This window comes from Mirounga angustirostris, unplaced genomic scaffold, assembly GCF_029215605.1.
Source record: "Mirounga angustirostris isolate CCGP_5_RB_7025 unplaced genomic scaffold, mMirAng1.0.hap1 SCAF_5, whole genome shotgun sequence".
NCBI lineage: Eukaryota > Metazoa > Chordata > Mammalia > Carnivora > Phocidae > Mirounga > Mirounga angustirostris.
Window position 1 is genome coordinate 134,031,230 of NW_026991713.1, and position 14,357 is coordinate 134,045,586.

At 56.1% G+C, this 14,357-nt stretch overlaps 1 protein-coding gene and 1 long non-coding RNA gene across 6 annotated transcripts in view; one reads left to right on the top strand and one right to left on the bottom strand.

Annotated features, from left to right (window-relative positions):
* Window positions 1-14,357, bottom strand: part of PFKFB3 (6-phosphofructo-2-kinase/fructose-2,6-biphosphatase 3) — a 77,096-nt gene that overhangs the window by 16,890 nt on the left and 45,849 nt on the right. For 4 of the 5 annotated variants that reach the window (XM_064592098.1, XM_045874462.1, XM_045874463.1 and 1 more), the window contains exons 1-5: window positions 9,870-10,351; window positions 2,414-2,539; window positions 1,442-1,538; window positions 712-778; window positions 160-234 (exon numbers count right to left, since the gene is read on the bottom strand). In XM_064592098.1, the coding sequence (XP_064448168.1) occupies window positions 160-234; window positions 712-778; window positions 1,442-1,538; window positions 2,414-2,539; window positions 9,870-9,945 (441 nt within the window). In that variant the 5' untranslated portion in view covers window positions 9,946-10,351. Of the gene's footprint in view, window positions 1-159; window positions 235-711; window positions 779-1,441; window positions 1,539-2,413; window positions 2,540-9,869; window positions 10,352-14,357 lie in introns of those variants that run through there. The other variant, XM_045874464.3, reaches the window with a different exon arrangement.
* On the top strand, window positions 10,554-14,110 carry LOC135364505 (uncharacterized). Its single transcript, XR_010411721.1, has 2 exons — window positions 10,554-10,750; window positions 13,387-14,110. It is a non-coding gene; the product is annotated as an uncharacterized LOC135364505 (long non-coding RNA).

Here is a 14,357-nt window from a genome sequence, read left to right on the forward strand (position 1 = left end):
CAGTAAGGCCCAATCTGTAGGCTGCAAAACAAGGGCAGTGGGAGGTAAAGAACCAGGCATGGAGCAGAGGTGCCCCAGACACGGGTATCAGGCAATCCCTGAGGTGCTTGTTTTCCCTGCTCCTGCATACTCCAGAGCAAGACAAGAAGTCTGGCTCACCTTGAAATCATTTTCTTTGGCAAAATGAAGGATCATGTGTCTCCTCTCTCTGGTAGTATTGGTGGCATCGAAAACCTAATAGGGAGAAAGAAGGGCAGTGAAGAGAGCCCAAGTTTGAGATGAACAGCACTTACCAAACCACAAGTAGGCCAGCCTAGTTGTCACCTCTGGGTGTAAGCCGAAAATGTGGTTCCAGGAGAGACCACGCCCTGCCCCTCCCGCCCCTCCCACTGCCTCGGGCACTCAGGGACAGACGGGCAGGTGGGAAGAGAACTTAAAGCAAATGAACAACAGCAAGGTACGGGGGAGGGACCCTGGCTACCATGGCGGAGCCCTCACGGGAGGGCGGGCAGAGCACACCAACCGGCTATGCTCCGAGTCCGCTCCCGGTTAACCACCTTCCTGGGTCCTGTGCTGCTCTAGCCCCTTGCCCCCCCGAACTCTCAGGCCCGGGGCACTGTCCCTTTTGGAGGTGTCCCTGCAAAGGCTCTGGCTCCAGAGCACCATCCTGCTAGGGTGCTGCAGCAGAACGGGCCAAGTCCCCAGACTCACTGCAATTTGGCCCCCTTCCTTTGTCAGGTAACTTCTGACGTCCCTCAGGGCGGCTAGAGCGCACTGCCTGCAACACAGAAAGAGAATGCATGCCTCGGACCAGCCCAGCCCACGGGGGACGCCCAAGCAGCCCCCCAGTCCTCGCGATGAACGGAGCGACCCGCAAGCCTACCGTTAAACTGCCAGGCCCGGCCTGCACAGACCCACAGGCCTCACACGGGGGGCTAGTCACCCTCGGGAGACGGTGCTCGTGGCTGGCTGCACACCGAAATCTCACGGGGAGCTTTTACAGAACTGAGGCCCAGGTCCTGCCCAGAGATTCCCACGGCACTAGGTAGGGTAGGGCTGGCTTCAGGATCGCCCCAAGCTCCCAGGTGAGTCTAAGAAGCTGTCAGGGCTGGGCACCACGGCACTTGGGTTTCATGACCCCCCTGGGCTTAAAAAAAAAAAAATCCTTTTCTAATGTCAACAGAAGGTTTTCCACAAAAATGGTTTTGTTCATTCTCAGTGAGACATGGCTGTTGATCTCTGTCAACCGTCAGCTGAACCGGACCCCCTGGGAGCAGATGAAGGAGTGAGTCCCACAGAGGCTGAGACCTGTGACCCTAATACACTCGGAGGCGGGGCCGGACCTCCTCCCACAGGCCCGCTTCCTCTTTCTCTTACAGAACCTGCCCTCAGGAAGCAAAGCAAACTGAAGTCCAGGCCCCCGCAGCTGCCCGGGCCTTACTTGCGGACTTTCATGGCTTCCTCGTTGTCGGGGCGGAAGAAGCTGTAGGAGCTGTACTGCTTCACGGCCTCCCGGCGGTACTCCCCGACATTGAACACTGCGGAGGCAAAGACAAGGGCCCTCAGCTGACCCCCGGGGAGGAGGGAGCCACACACATCCGCAACTCTCCCGAAAAAAGGAAACCACGCCAACACACCCACGCCAACCTGAACGAGGTGGCGCTAAGACACGGACACCAGCAAGTGGACCCCCGTGCAGGGCCGTGAGCCGGGAAGGCAGCCCAGCATCCCCAGGCCCAACGCTGCTCACGGTGGCCTGCTTTCCCGCCGCCCCGGTGCAGTCCAGCTTCGGGAGACCGCGTGACGTGGCGACAGGAGCAAGGATTTCTGCGCACGGCCCCCTCGGGGTCCAGACCGGCCGTTCTCCTGCTGACCCAGCAGCCCGCGCCCGGCAGAAGCACCGGGCGCTGGTGGGGCACTCACTGTATGACACGCGGCGCTGGGCACCATGGGGGACAGCACATGCCCAAGGGAGTTCGGCCGACCTCACGACCTTCCCCGGGTCGTTGCGAAGACCAGTCATAAAAAGGTAACTGATGGTATGGAGCACTTTATGACAGTCAGAAGGATGTCACAACAAAGTGCTATTGGAACTCGAGGGGCACGGCTCCCCACAGACTATGCAGCCAGAGAAGGCTTCTTGAAGGAGGGGAGGGCTGAGCTTGGCACGTGGAGGGGGCAGTGGGAATGACACAGCAGCAGGTGGGAAAATACCCCAACACAAAGTTAGGGTACGTACACAGCGCAGTGAGTGACACAGCCAGAAAGGGTCCCCCACAGCCACGGGGGACAGGCCAGCCCCAGAGTGGCCCTGCAAGGCAGGTCCCGGCAGCCATTTCTCCCGGTCTCAGGGGTCGGCGAGCAAGACCGCAGCAATCAACGTGACCAGCCTGGCCCTGGCCCGTGGCCTCACCTTTCGTGGGGACGCCAATCCAGTTGAGGTAGCGAGTCAGCTTCTTTGAGATGTAAGTCTTTCCCCGGGCTGGGAGGCCCACCATGACAATCACAGTGGGGGAGTTGGTCAGCTTCGGCCCACAGGCTAGGGGGAGAACAAAGAAAGGTGTGAGAGATGAAGCAGTGCACGCTGATGAACAAAATCCTGTGCCGGGGTGAACGTTCAGGAATTCTGCAAAAATTCCTATTTCATTCTCATCTCAAAGCCCTGGGCATTTTACAGTCCAGCGAGGCCAAGACCCCCTGTTGGCCAGAGACCCCAGCCCCCCAGTTATATGTCTCCATCCTGCTTTGAGGTCATGCATGGCAGGGGCTGACCCCAAATACCAACCCGATCCCTGAGGCCCCTAAACCCAGCCAGGAACCCCATTACTAACCCCAGAGCAGAAGCACTATGGGGGTGCCTAAGGAAGGGACTGCCCAACACCAGTGGGGGTGAGGTACAGTAGGAGAGGTGTTTCAATAAGAAAAAAACACCAGGGAGAGAGGTTTTCACTGGGTTTTAAGAAAGGAACCCAAAGAACCCTGGTCTGGACACTTAAGGTGCAGTATTTCCTTGGCTGGTGTCTTGCCCTTGAGACTCTAAGGTGACTCCAGCATCCTGGTGACAAGAGTGCCAGGGGCCGCCCATTGGGAGCAAGAGACCAGCCACCTGCCCACCCCCAGCCCAGCAACACTGCCTGGTGCTCGCCGGCTGCCACAGTCAAGCTAGGTCTCCCGGGCAACTACGTGGCATTGCTTCCTGAGCACCGGCCACATGGACGCAGGCAAAGCTACTGTGATCACACCACAGATCTAGGCAGACGTCAGGTTTAGACAGGGGCTCTGTGTCTTCCTGAGCAAGCGAGTGCCAGATGGGGAAGGAAGGAGAGCCACCAGGCCACTGACAGGCACAGGCTTGAAGGAGGACACCTCCCCTAAGCTGGACACCCTAACACGGTCCCATGCTCAGCCTGTGACCAAACTGAGATGACACGTCCAAACACCCACCATCTTATTCTAGGATCTGCCCCCTGGACCTGTGGTCTGGGGGCAAGGAGGAAGGAAACAAAGCAGAGAGGGGGCTGTTTCTTCTTTCATGTTTTAGACCATCAGCAACCTTCTCCATGCAGAGTGAGGAAGAAGAAAGGCCATCAGGGGCCAGGAGACATTCAGGAGCCACAAAAGCGCTTGGCTGGGATTCCCCAGCTCCCAGGAGCTGGGGACAAACAAGTCTGTAGAAAACAGGCATTTCCCTGCCCAGCAGAAGTATGCAAATAGAGCATAGAAGCACCAATGGGCTTTCTTGAGTCCGAGGGGCAAGAAAAGAAAAGTGATGGCCTTCCCGAAAACCAGCGAGGACGTAAGACACACCCTACTGTTAGCATTGTGGCGGCTGCAGGTGACTCAAGAGCAAAGTCTTCTCGCTTATGCCTGGAAACAACCTTTACTCTAATCCTTCCTGCAAGCCACTCTGGCTCTCCACCGGTTGGGTCTGTCTCCACCATGCCGCTGCTCCCAAGAGCATCCAAATATGCCAGAACCGATGGACACATACACACACACTCTCTCTCTTCTCTCTCTCTGTGCGCCCCCCACCAGCTGTGCACACGCATGGAATACTTTTGATGGATTCATGCCAAGTAAGTGGAGACAAAGGCTGACCGATTTATAAATAGGGAATTAGTTCTACTACTAAGTAATCATATGCACAAATCCCTGGCAGTCGATGCTCTGGGAGGAAAAAAACCATAAGGACATGGCAGAGTAAATATCTTAAGCCAAGAATTCAAGTTGAACCTCAAACCCGAATAAATCATCCCTCTCTTATTCGGCAAAGCAGAAGCCATTCTCCCTATTCCTTTGGCTTCTCGCACAAGATTCGGTGGAGCTGCGAGAGGGGCCGGGTCTCAGAGCAGGGAAACCTTTTGACTAAATTTTGAGTCTTACTCTCCTTCACCCCTCCCTCCCCTTTTTTTAAACCCACAGGTGAGCTCAGGTGTCTTAATGCTATCATCACCTGCCCCTGCCTCAGTTCCCCCTAGACCCTCAGTTTCTTCTTCTCTGCAGACCTTTTTAACCCACGGAAGACGAGCGCCTCCTTCCACCTCTCCTACCACGTTCCCTGGCACTCTGCTCTCTCCTCTTCTCCCCCAACAGCACAGGGGCTAGGGAAAATACGTGTGGAGTTTAAAACAAAATTTTCCCAGAAGTTCATATGTGTTTCATTTCACCTTACATAAATGTTTAACATTTTAACTTCTTTTTGACCCCCACCCCCCAAAGTTTTTATACTCGGATGTATTCAGATGTCCACGTAAGCATGTTTAAGAGGATACACGTATGTTTGCTATGCTGAAGGGTGAAAGAAGCAGTTGTTTAAAGACCTCTGGGTTCACAGACTGTAAACACCTTCACTGGGGTTTGTGGGGGGAGGGGGATGGAGCTCAAGCTAAAAGCCTCCTCCAGGGACGCCTGGGTGGCTCAGTCAATTAAGCGTCTGCCTTCGGCTCAGGTCATGATCCCAGGTCCTGGGATCGAGTCCTGCATTCAGGCTCTCTGCTCCACAGGGAGCCTGCTTCTCCTCTGCCTCTGCCTCTCATGAATAAATAAATAAAATCTTTAAAGAATAAATAAATAAATAAATAAATAAATAAATAAATAAATAAATACATAAATAATTTTTTAAAAAGCCTCATCCGGGGTTAAGGCTGACACTTGAACAAGAGCTCACAGAAAGTCACCAAGTTCTGGGAGCCCACCCTCAACTCCTGTCATTGCATTCATTCATTCACGCAACAGACACACGTGCCGGGTGCCCTGTGAGCACCGAGCATTATGTGGCCCAGGCGCTGCGCGGACAAGCCCCTGGTCTGGGGTGGCGTGGGGAGGAGACAAAGGACAGCACACAGAGGCACAGTCATTTCGGAGCATGCTGAACGCCATGAGGAAGCAGCGCACACGTCCGCGTGGAGCCCTGGCGTTGGGGCTGGGCATGGCCACGGGGTCAGTGTGAACTGGGCAGTCAGAGTCAGCGTCCCTGGGGAGCACCTGAGCTAAGGGCTAACTGTCAACAGCCAGGCGCACCGCTGTACCGGCGGATACGGCAAAGCAAGTGAGAACCAAGAGGCCGGCTGCTGAGGGCAGTGAGCAGCAGACGATGGGGCGACCTGAGTGGCCGGTCCTAAAAATGGTCAGCTGGATGGGCCAGGGTAAAGCCCCTCGCCCTGCACAGAGGCTGCCTTCGAGGGCTCCAGTTCCGGTCCTACTCCCCAGATTCAATGACTTGCCTCTCGGGGAGCGTGTAACGCACAGACACCAACAGGCACTCAGCAGTTGTCCTCACCCACCACACCAACGCCCACAACCCATGCTCAGAAAAGAAACCGTTGGAAGACACTTTTTGTTGCTCCCATGCCTCCTTCCACCCAAAGGCACCCCACCAAAATGCCAACTGCAAAAGATGCTAAGTCACTGGTGTTCTTCTCTGCAAGCAGGTAATCATGCTTCAATGCAAAGTTCCAGGGAAACGAGTGGAAGGGGTGTTTCAGACAGAGGGCAAGCTGCGGATGCGGACGGGGTCAATTCCCAGACGGTTCCGGCAGGAGTCCCCCCTGCCATGTATCTACAGGAACGTTTGCAAGAGCAAACCGAGCACTGCCCACAAGGCCTCTGTGACCCCACCCCCACCCCCCACCTAAGAAGGGCTCGCTGGGAAGTTTTCACCTACTTGGCCCTGGGGTAAGAGAAGGGAGGTCCAGAAAGCTCTTCTGTCCCACTGCTGGATACCAAATCATCCATTACTTTGCATGCATGCTGTAACTCATGCCTAACTAACCCTTGTCCAACGAATGGCTCTCCTAATCGGACACGGTCTCTGCCGGCAATAGGGAGGAACTGGGCATTTGAGTGAATCATCTGACCACCCTGGGAGGCAAGCAATACCACACAGCTGAGAGGACAGAGCACAGAGTCAAATAAACAGTGTTCAAGGCAGGGCCCCACCACTTCCTTGGACCTTGGCCAAGCTACTTGAGCTCTCCGTGTCTTAGCCTCCTTGCCCATGAAATGGAGGGATGCTTCATCAAGGTTCTCGGGAGGATGAACTACAAGGGGATGGGTGTAAAAAATGCTTCCTGTAGCAGCCTCCATCAGCAGGAGTCGTTATGGTTTCCATCATTCTAGACACGAGGAAGCAAGACCCACAGGTGAAGACGGGTCCCACTGCACACGGAGTGAGGGACAGAACTGGGGCTCACCTAGGTCTTTCTCATCTGAAATCCTTCACCTGAAACTCAACTGGCGGTTCTCAACCAGTGGCTGAACCCAAAACCCCATCTGCAGCACTTCCAACTTGGCTTGGGCTCACCACCATGGATTTCTTTCCCCCCAGATCTCCCCCAAATAACCCTAACATGCAGCCAGGGCTGAGAATCCCTGCCACAAACTGTAGTGGCCCCTCAAAGATAAGGTTGGGATGACTCCTGAACATCCCCCCTCCCTTCTTTCTTCAAGTGGGAATGCCCCCTCCCCCCGCCATGGGTTTGAGCCCCTACTAGGATGAAAGTCTATCAGGAGACGGGGCATAACCTATGAGCTAGATTGTAGAGACTCAGGTTTTGAGTGGATAGATACCTCACCCAAAAAAGTCGGGACTCCCACACAGAGGCTCTCCACTTTGAGTGATAGTGTCCTAAACGCACAGCTGGCCCTTACCAGTCAGTCATTTACTTCCTTATCAATTGCATGCTGGTCAGTAAGTCCTATTACAGTTTGCAATTGAAGGACACTTCAGGTTTTGTAAGAATTTGCCACAACATGGGTGTATCAACAGGGCACCCAACTGATGTGCGTTAGACACAGAAATACGTCCAACTAGCCCATCTAGAACTTTCTGTTGTTGTTTTACTGTTCTTTGTACATGAACAGTAATGGCCACCATGCCATCGTTTAATTAAGAAAGCTCAGAGGAATCTGCCTCAAAACCCTTAATTAGGACACCACTTAGAAAGATGGCAACAGGTTTAGAAGGAAGAAAATCATTCCAAGTTTCCAAATACCATTAAAGAAGGGGTGAAAGGTGATGGGGAGGGAACCAGGAAAGATGCCCCAAGAAGAAATACCCTCTTTTCCCCATTCTGCCGAGAAACAAATATGACTATATAAACCCAAAAAGACACCACTACTTGAAATAAGATCATGTAATAAATATCCAGGCTGCAGATATTTTTATAAGGAAGAATGTGTCTGAGACTACACCCCAGAACCACACAGAGGGATTCCAGGAGTGGGCGGGGACAAGAGACTTAATCCATCAGCTTTAGCACCCGCCCCCCCACCCCAGGCACACACCAAGCTCTAATGGTTCTCACAGGGATTTTAGGCAAATCTCTCATCTGCGTGCGAGACGTGCAGACTGATAGCGTCTAATGGATGGGTCTCTGAGGCCCGGAGGAAGGAAGCATAGCCGCACACTTGTCTGTCTCCGATTCACACGACTGAGCAAATGCCAGCCAATCTCAGTGCCCCCACACGGAACCTCACGCCTCCACCATGAACCTCGGGGGACTACTAAATGTGTGCACATGTATAACACTTACCTACAAACACACGTGTGTACGTACAGAGAACCAACCTTTATTTGCACGACCAATTACAGTTTACAAACTGCTCCAGAAATACTGGTTTTATTCAAAAGTCAAAAAGGGTGGGGTTGTTTCTGTGTCTTGCCACGGCCACATCTCCCTCACGATTTAGGGCACTGCATTCCCCACTACCAATCGGGGAATACTGTGGTCAGCCCCAGCGCAGAAAGCTATTTAAGAGTGTATCTGAAAGCAAGAAACAGACCTGCAAAGCCCCGGCCCTTGGCTACCTTGCAAAGAAACCAGTTCTTAAGGCTTCTGGGACCCCGAGAACCCCAGGTCCGGCAGAGGGGGTAAGCTGGTGGAGGAGTGGCCCCCAGGGTCCAGAGCACCTTGCCAGGTCCCCATCACCAGGATGACCTAGGAGCACCGCACAGCCAGCTCTCCCTGCCTCCTGTCTGGGACACGGGGGGTGGGGGGGAGGGTTGTTGGTTGGTGATTCAGACCTGGGCAGAGCCTGAGGTGGCAAGATGTCACCATGGCCTCAGTGACCATCCCCTGAGAAACGTGGCAGCAGAGAAGGCCAGCAGGGGGCCTGGCGCTCAGGGACCGTCACTGCCTAGAAGCCGCTTTGAGGATCTGGACACTGGATCCCATGTTTACCTCTCAGGTAACCTGAGCCTGGCTGAGGCAGAACACCCAGCACTCGACTCACCCCATCCACCCTCCACCCGGTAGACTCCCGGGTGCGTTACCTGGAGAGCAGGTCTTGCCTTCAAACCACTCGAACCACCCTTTTAATAGGTGCCTCTCTCCGCAGCTTAGGGACAGAGCCCAAGATGAAAGGTAAACCTTTCCAAAGCATTTATGGCCCATGACAGGGCAGGAAGGTGAACTGCCAGCAAATTTCAAGCACGGTGGATTGTGTGTGTGTGTGTCTGTGTGTCGCTCACCCGCGCGCAAAATGCTGCCAACTGTGCGGTCACTGATCCACGGACCCTCCCCAGCCCCAGGAGCACAGGCTTGGTTCCAGGCAGCTCTCTTCTCGCCCCCAGCACAGGAACTGGGGGTGGAAGCCGGGAGAAGAAAGGAAATACACTGAAGAAAAAAGGAGAGAGCGAGGAGACAGGGAGGTAGAGAGAGAGCAGACAGAAATATAAAGAGATTAAAACTACGCAGAAGAGAGAAACGGGATAGAAATTTAGAAAAGGGATAGAACTATGGAAAGCGAGAGAGAGGGGCGACGGAAACGGAGGTGGAGAGGAGGGAGAGAGAAAGGCAGAGAGCAGGGGAGGGAGCGAAGGCAGAGAAAGGGTGGGGAAAGACCCGCCGCGTCCCTCGGCCGGGACTTGGCCCGGTAGGCGCCCGGGCGAGCGGCTCCGGCTGGGGGACACGCGGGCGTCCCTGGCCCAGCGTCCGCGCAGCGTAGGCTTCCCGCCGGGTTCTGCGCGTCCCGCCCCCGGCGCTCCGGAGCGGAGGCCGGGGCGCGCTCGGAGTTTGCGAGTGCCTCTGCGCTCCCGCGGCGAGCCGAGCGGAGCACGGCGGGGCGGCGGGCCGGGCCACAGCGCCCCCGACGCCGGCCCGAGGAGGCGCAGCGCCCGCGCCCCAGCCCGCGCGGTCTCCGCCCCGCGGCCAGAGCTACGGGACCCGCCCGTCCGCGGGGAGGAGCGGGAAGCGCCCGGCCCCGGCCCGCAGGGACCCGCCGAGGACGGCGCCGGGCCCGGCACGAGCGCGCCGGAGGAGCGGAGTCGGCACTACAGCGCCCCGCCAGCGCCCGCCACACAATGGCCTGGCTCTCCACGCGGCGCGCCGCTCCCCTGCAGCCCGGCCCCCGCGCGAATCTGCACTCACATCTGGGCAGCGAGGGGCGGTGGTCGATGGGGATCCAGATCTTCTGCACTCGGCTCTGAGTCAGCTCCAAGGGCATCTTCACAGCCTAGACTCGGCGGCCCTCCGCCCCCCGCGAAGAATTCAGACTTGGGGAGGAGAGCAGCCTGTCGACCCCCGAAACAAAGGGGAAGGGGGGGTGCGTGCGCGGGAGCGCGGCGCGGGAGCTCTCCCGTGCGCTTTTTGGAAACGTGCTTTGTGCTAAATCACGAACGCTCGTCCGGGGTGTGAGGCTCCACGAGAGCGGCGAGAGGGCAGGACGCTAGGGCTGCACCCGCAGCTGCCGCAGGGCCGGGCTCGTCTACTCGGGAAGCCACCAGGATGCTCGGAGCGCAGTGACAGCCGCGGTCCCCGGGTGCCAGCTCGAGTCCGACAGCCTTGCCTCCCGCTCGTCGCCTCTCCAGCTCTGCTAGGATGCCTCGCTCGGCGCCCGGGCTTTTAAGAGTCGGGACCGGCAGCTACGCAGACGTCAGCCTCGGGGCGGGGACGCATTCTCCGAGATCCAGCCTTCTTTCACGTGAGGGTGGGCAAGCAAGGAGGGGACCTGCTAGCGCCCCCTGCAGGTCGGCCACAGCAGCGCGCCTTGCTCCTTCAATCCCTCTGATGACGCCCTAAACTCAGCTCTGGCTGAAAAGTCCCACTCTCTGAGCTTCCTCCTACGTCCTCTAAAGATGACTGGCACAGCTTCCCAGAATAATCACCTCACTGGTGCTGGGAAGAAAGAAGCGGAGCCGTCCAGTGTGGTGCGTGGACCCCCGCAGCCGAATCACCTTGGATGCATCCTACTGACTCGGCCTCTCTGGGCGTGAGACCCCAACACTCAACATTCTTAACACGCGATCCAGGTTAGGCACAGTCAAGTTGAAGACCCGGGTTTAGGGCTACAGGTTGGAGAGAGGTTGGGGGATTCGGGGGTGGGGGTCTCTGCTACCTTAGAGAGAAGCCAGAAGGGAGATGACGAGAGCGCCTGTGTCGCATAGGTCTCTGGGTCACCCCTTGCCAAAGCTGCTCCCTGATAATACCTGTGAGTCTCATCCAGCACGACCCCTGCCACCCACGGGGAGGGGGCTTCCCTGGTCGTCCTTCCTCACCGCGCCCACTTTCCTAAATCCCTTAGAAAACTTGACTTGTGCTGCACATTGCTCCCCCAACTCCCATCCCTAAGACCTGGAACCCGGTCTTCCCCCCTCCCCCCACCCCAGCGTCTCTGCTGAGAGGCCCAAGGGGCTGGGCACCAGAAGGGGACAGGAAAGCCCCGGAGGCCGGACTGAAATGGACCGAGTCATCTTGGTCTTCGCTGTCACCATTTACAGTATTTTCAATAAACCTTAATCTCTCTGAGTAGAAGAGTAAGTAAAACTAGAGCCTCTTCCGACCTGCAATTCATTACCTGACTGTAAGCCCCGGGAAACTATTGGGAGGTGGCACCTTAATTAGGCAAACCCCTAAAATTAATGACATTTATCCGGCACAGCTCACATCCCTTCCTCGCCTTTTTTTTTTTTTTTTTTTTGGTGTGTCTGTTTCCTGCCTCCACGGTCCTCGGAGTTTTGCACCAGCTAGTGACATGGGACAGTCGTGTGGTCAGGCCAGTGCCCACCCTGTGAAGATCCGGGGTGCTTTTAGCGGGGACTGCCGCCCGCATAGTGGTCTTCCACGCATGTGGCTTTAGCACGCTGTACATCAGCACCGAAGCGGTGCCCTGCCTTGCAGAGGTGCCTAGCTCACTCTGAGGTTGTGCTGTGATTGGAAGGAAGAAGGCGGCGCTCCCTGAAATCCACACTGCTCTAGAACAGTCTGCGCAGAGCCTGCCACACGTCGCTCACGTCCCGCTCGGCTCCGCTGGACCGCGCCCGCTCCCTGGCGGCAGGCACAGCTGCTCCCGCCCCGCCCCTCCTGGGCCTCCCTCCCGGGCCTCCCTCCCTTCCCGGCACCCCAGCCCGCCCAGGGGCCGGGAGTATCGAGCATCGCCCACGGCGCGGGTGTCCCCGACCCCCACTCGGGCACCCCCGCCCAGCCAGGCCCTCCCCCCCTTCTCCGCACCCCAGCCGGCCCAGGGGCCGCGAGCGCCCCAACGTAGCCCGCGGCGCGGGTACCCCGGACCCCACCCCCACCCCGCGTCGCGACTGCGCTCCGGGCAGCCGCCCCCCTCCCCCCGCCGCGGCCCTCCCCGGGAGTCCCTGCTCTCCCTCTGACAGCTTTGCTGACTGTCTGGTTTCGGCGCTCGGGCAGCTGTTCAGAAACCCGAGTGCATTGCATGGGACTTGTTTTTCTGCAGTGGGAGCAAATGCCAGAGATGACACCCTATAACGCCCCAGGGAGAGTCCCCCTCCACTCTTGAAACAAGAGTGGGCTGATCCAGAGAAAAACAGCAGCGAACGAGCGCTGGAGCCCTCGGGAAAGTTGCTGGCTGGGGTTCGCTGGGGTCAGGGAGGGGGCCCGCTGTGCGCGTGTGAGTGGCTGCACCCCTCCATGCTTGCACACTTGCCTCTCCGGGAAGAATCGGAAGAATCGGAGTGCCTGGTTGTGTGCCTGCTACTATCCCATCGTGTGTTTTGCACACAGCCAGGGCACGGGGCGAGGTGGCACTCTTCCAACCTCTAAGCTTGCAAACAACTGTGGGTTTCAGCTCAGGGAGAGTGGGGTCCTCGCTAAGGGAGGCCCGTCTTTAACGTCCTGACCTAGATAATGTGTCTGGCAGGGTCCAGGTCTGAGAGCAGGGGGCAGTTGAAGTCCCTCAGTAAGCACTGGCACCAGCCACCAGACCCCTCACTTGCCCTGCCTGTGTGTCCACAATGCCTTGGGCTTGTGTGTCCATGGCTCCGGAGTAAAGAGGAAATTCTTCCTCATCACCGCCTGCACCTGATGGGGGGACAGGCAAACGGAAGTTCACTTAACCCCCTAGCTTCTGAGGTCTAAGTGCAAACAATGTGGGAATAGGTGGGGTTCAAGGAAGACTTCACGCTTGAGAATAAAGCAAGGGGACAGCTAGAACGGGTGTGGCATTCACAACCCTCAAGTCCATTAGGGTAGTGTGCTTATGAGGACAAAATTGCCTCACTGCAGAACCGTTTATAAACAACCCCACTGCAACTGAATTCCAAGAATGTACTAGTTCAGAGTTTACTGATTTAGACATCCTCCTAACTCTTTCCCTAGTTCTGCTAATGGGTCCATCCTCTACCAACTCCCCTGTCACCAATCTGGGGATTAGACGCGCAGTCCTTCAGAAACGGCTGCAGAGGATATAAAAACGTCTGTAATAAAGTGAGATCTGGCAGACAGGACAGCTCCAAGTACTGGGGAAGATTCCATGGTCCAGGGCACAAGTAAGCCTAGATGGAACCTTCCAGATGAGTCAGCCCTTTGTTTTAATGGAGGAAGGGGAAGTTTAGAGATGAGAGGGGTTAAGGAACTAGGTCAAAGGTCAAGACTGCCGGTTATTAAATCTTTTCCCTGACTTGACACAGACATCTGATAGTTCCCCAGGGGACTCGTGATGGGCACAGTTTAACCCCAGGGTGCTGAGTGGAGGCTGGTGAAGGGGAAGACTGCACTGTACCTCAGACCTTCTCGCCCAGAACCTCTGAGCTGCCGGACAGAAAAGAACAGAGAAAGACCTTCTTGTACAGTAATGCCTGGTGCAGGTGCTCATAGAGAATTCTTTAGCGAGGCGGAGACTCAGAGAAAGATGGTGGAAACAGTTTTCTCCATGACACGCTCTTCCCTCTTGGCCAACGTCATCTAACCCTTACCCCCGTTCCCCGATGGGGCTAAACAACAGCAAGAAGCGAACCCCACTTGCAAGATCTTGTGCCAGCTAGCCAGACTGCAACCTTTAAACCGTGCCATACCCACCTCCTCCCCAGCGAGAGAATGAGAGGACAAGCTGCAGCAGGCTGGGAGCCATCAGAAGTTGTTAATTAGACACAACGTGTCGTCATTTGCTCCTTTAACAATCCCATGTCTGAGAGAGTGAAATGAGACACCAAATAAAAGACTGAAATAAAGCCTTACCTCACCATCCATCCAAAAACAAGAGAGAGGGTAATTTTTTATGTTTGTCACTCGTACGTCAATGGGAACACAGACACAGATGCCCGCACGATGCCACCTCAGGGGGTAGAAAACCCAACTCAGAACCTGCCCAGGGAGGTTTACGGCAGCTCTATTGATAATCACCAAAAAGTGGAAGCAGCCAAGATGTGCTTCTGGAGGTGAATGGATAAATAAACGGTGGGCCATCCAGACAGCGGGGTATCATTCAGCACTAAAAAAGAAATGAGCCATCGAGCCATGAAAAGATATGGAGACCTCTGTGCATATTATGCAGAGTCTGAAAAGGCTCCACATGGTATGATTCCATGACGTGCTAGAAAACGCACAACTATGGAGGCAGTAAAATGATCAATGGTTTGCCAAGGGCTAGGGGGGAGAAACAGTTAACAGGAG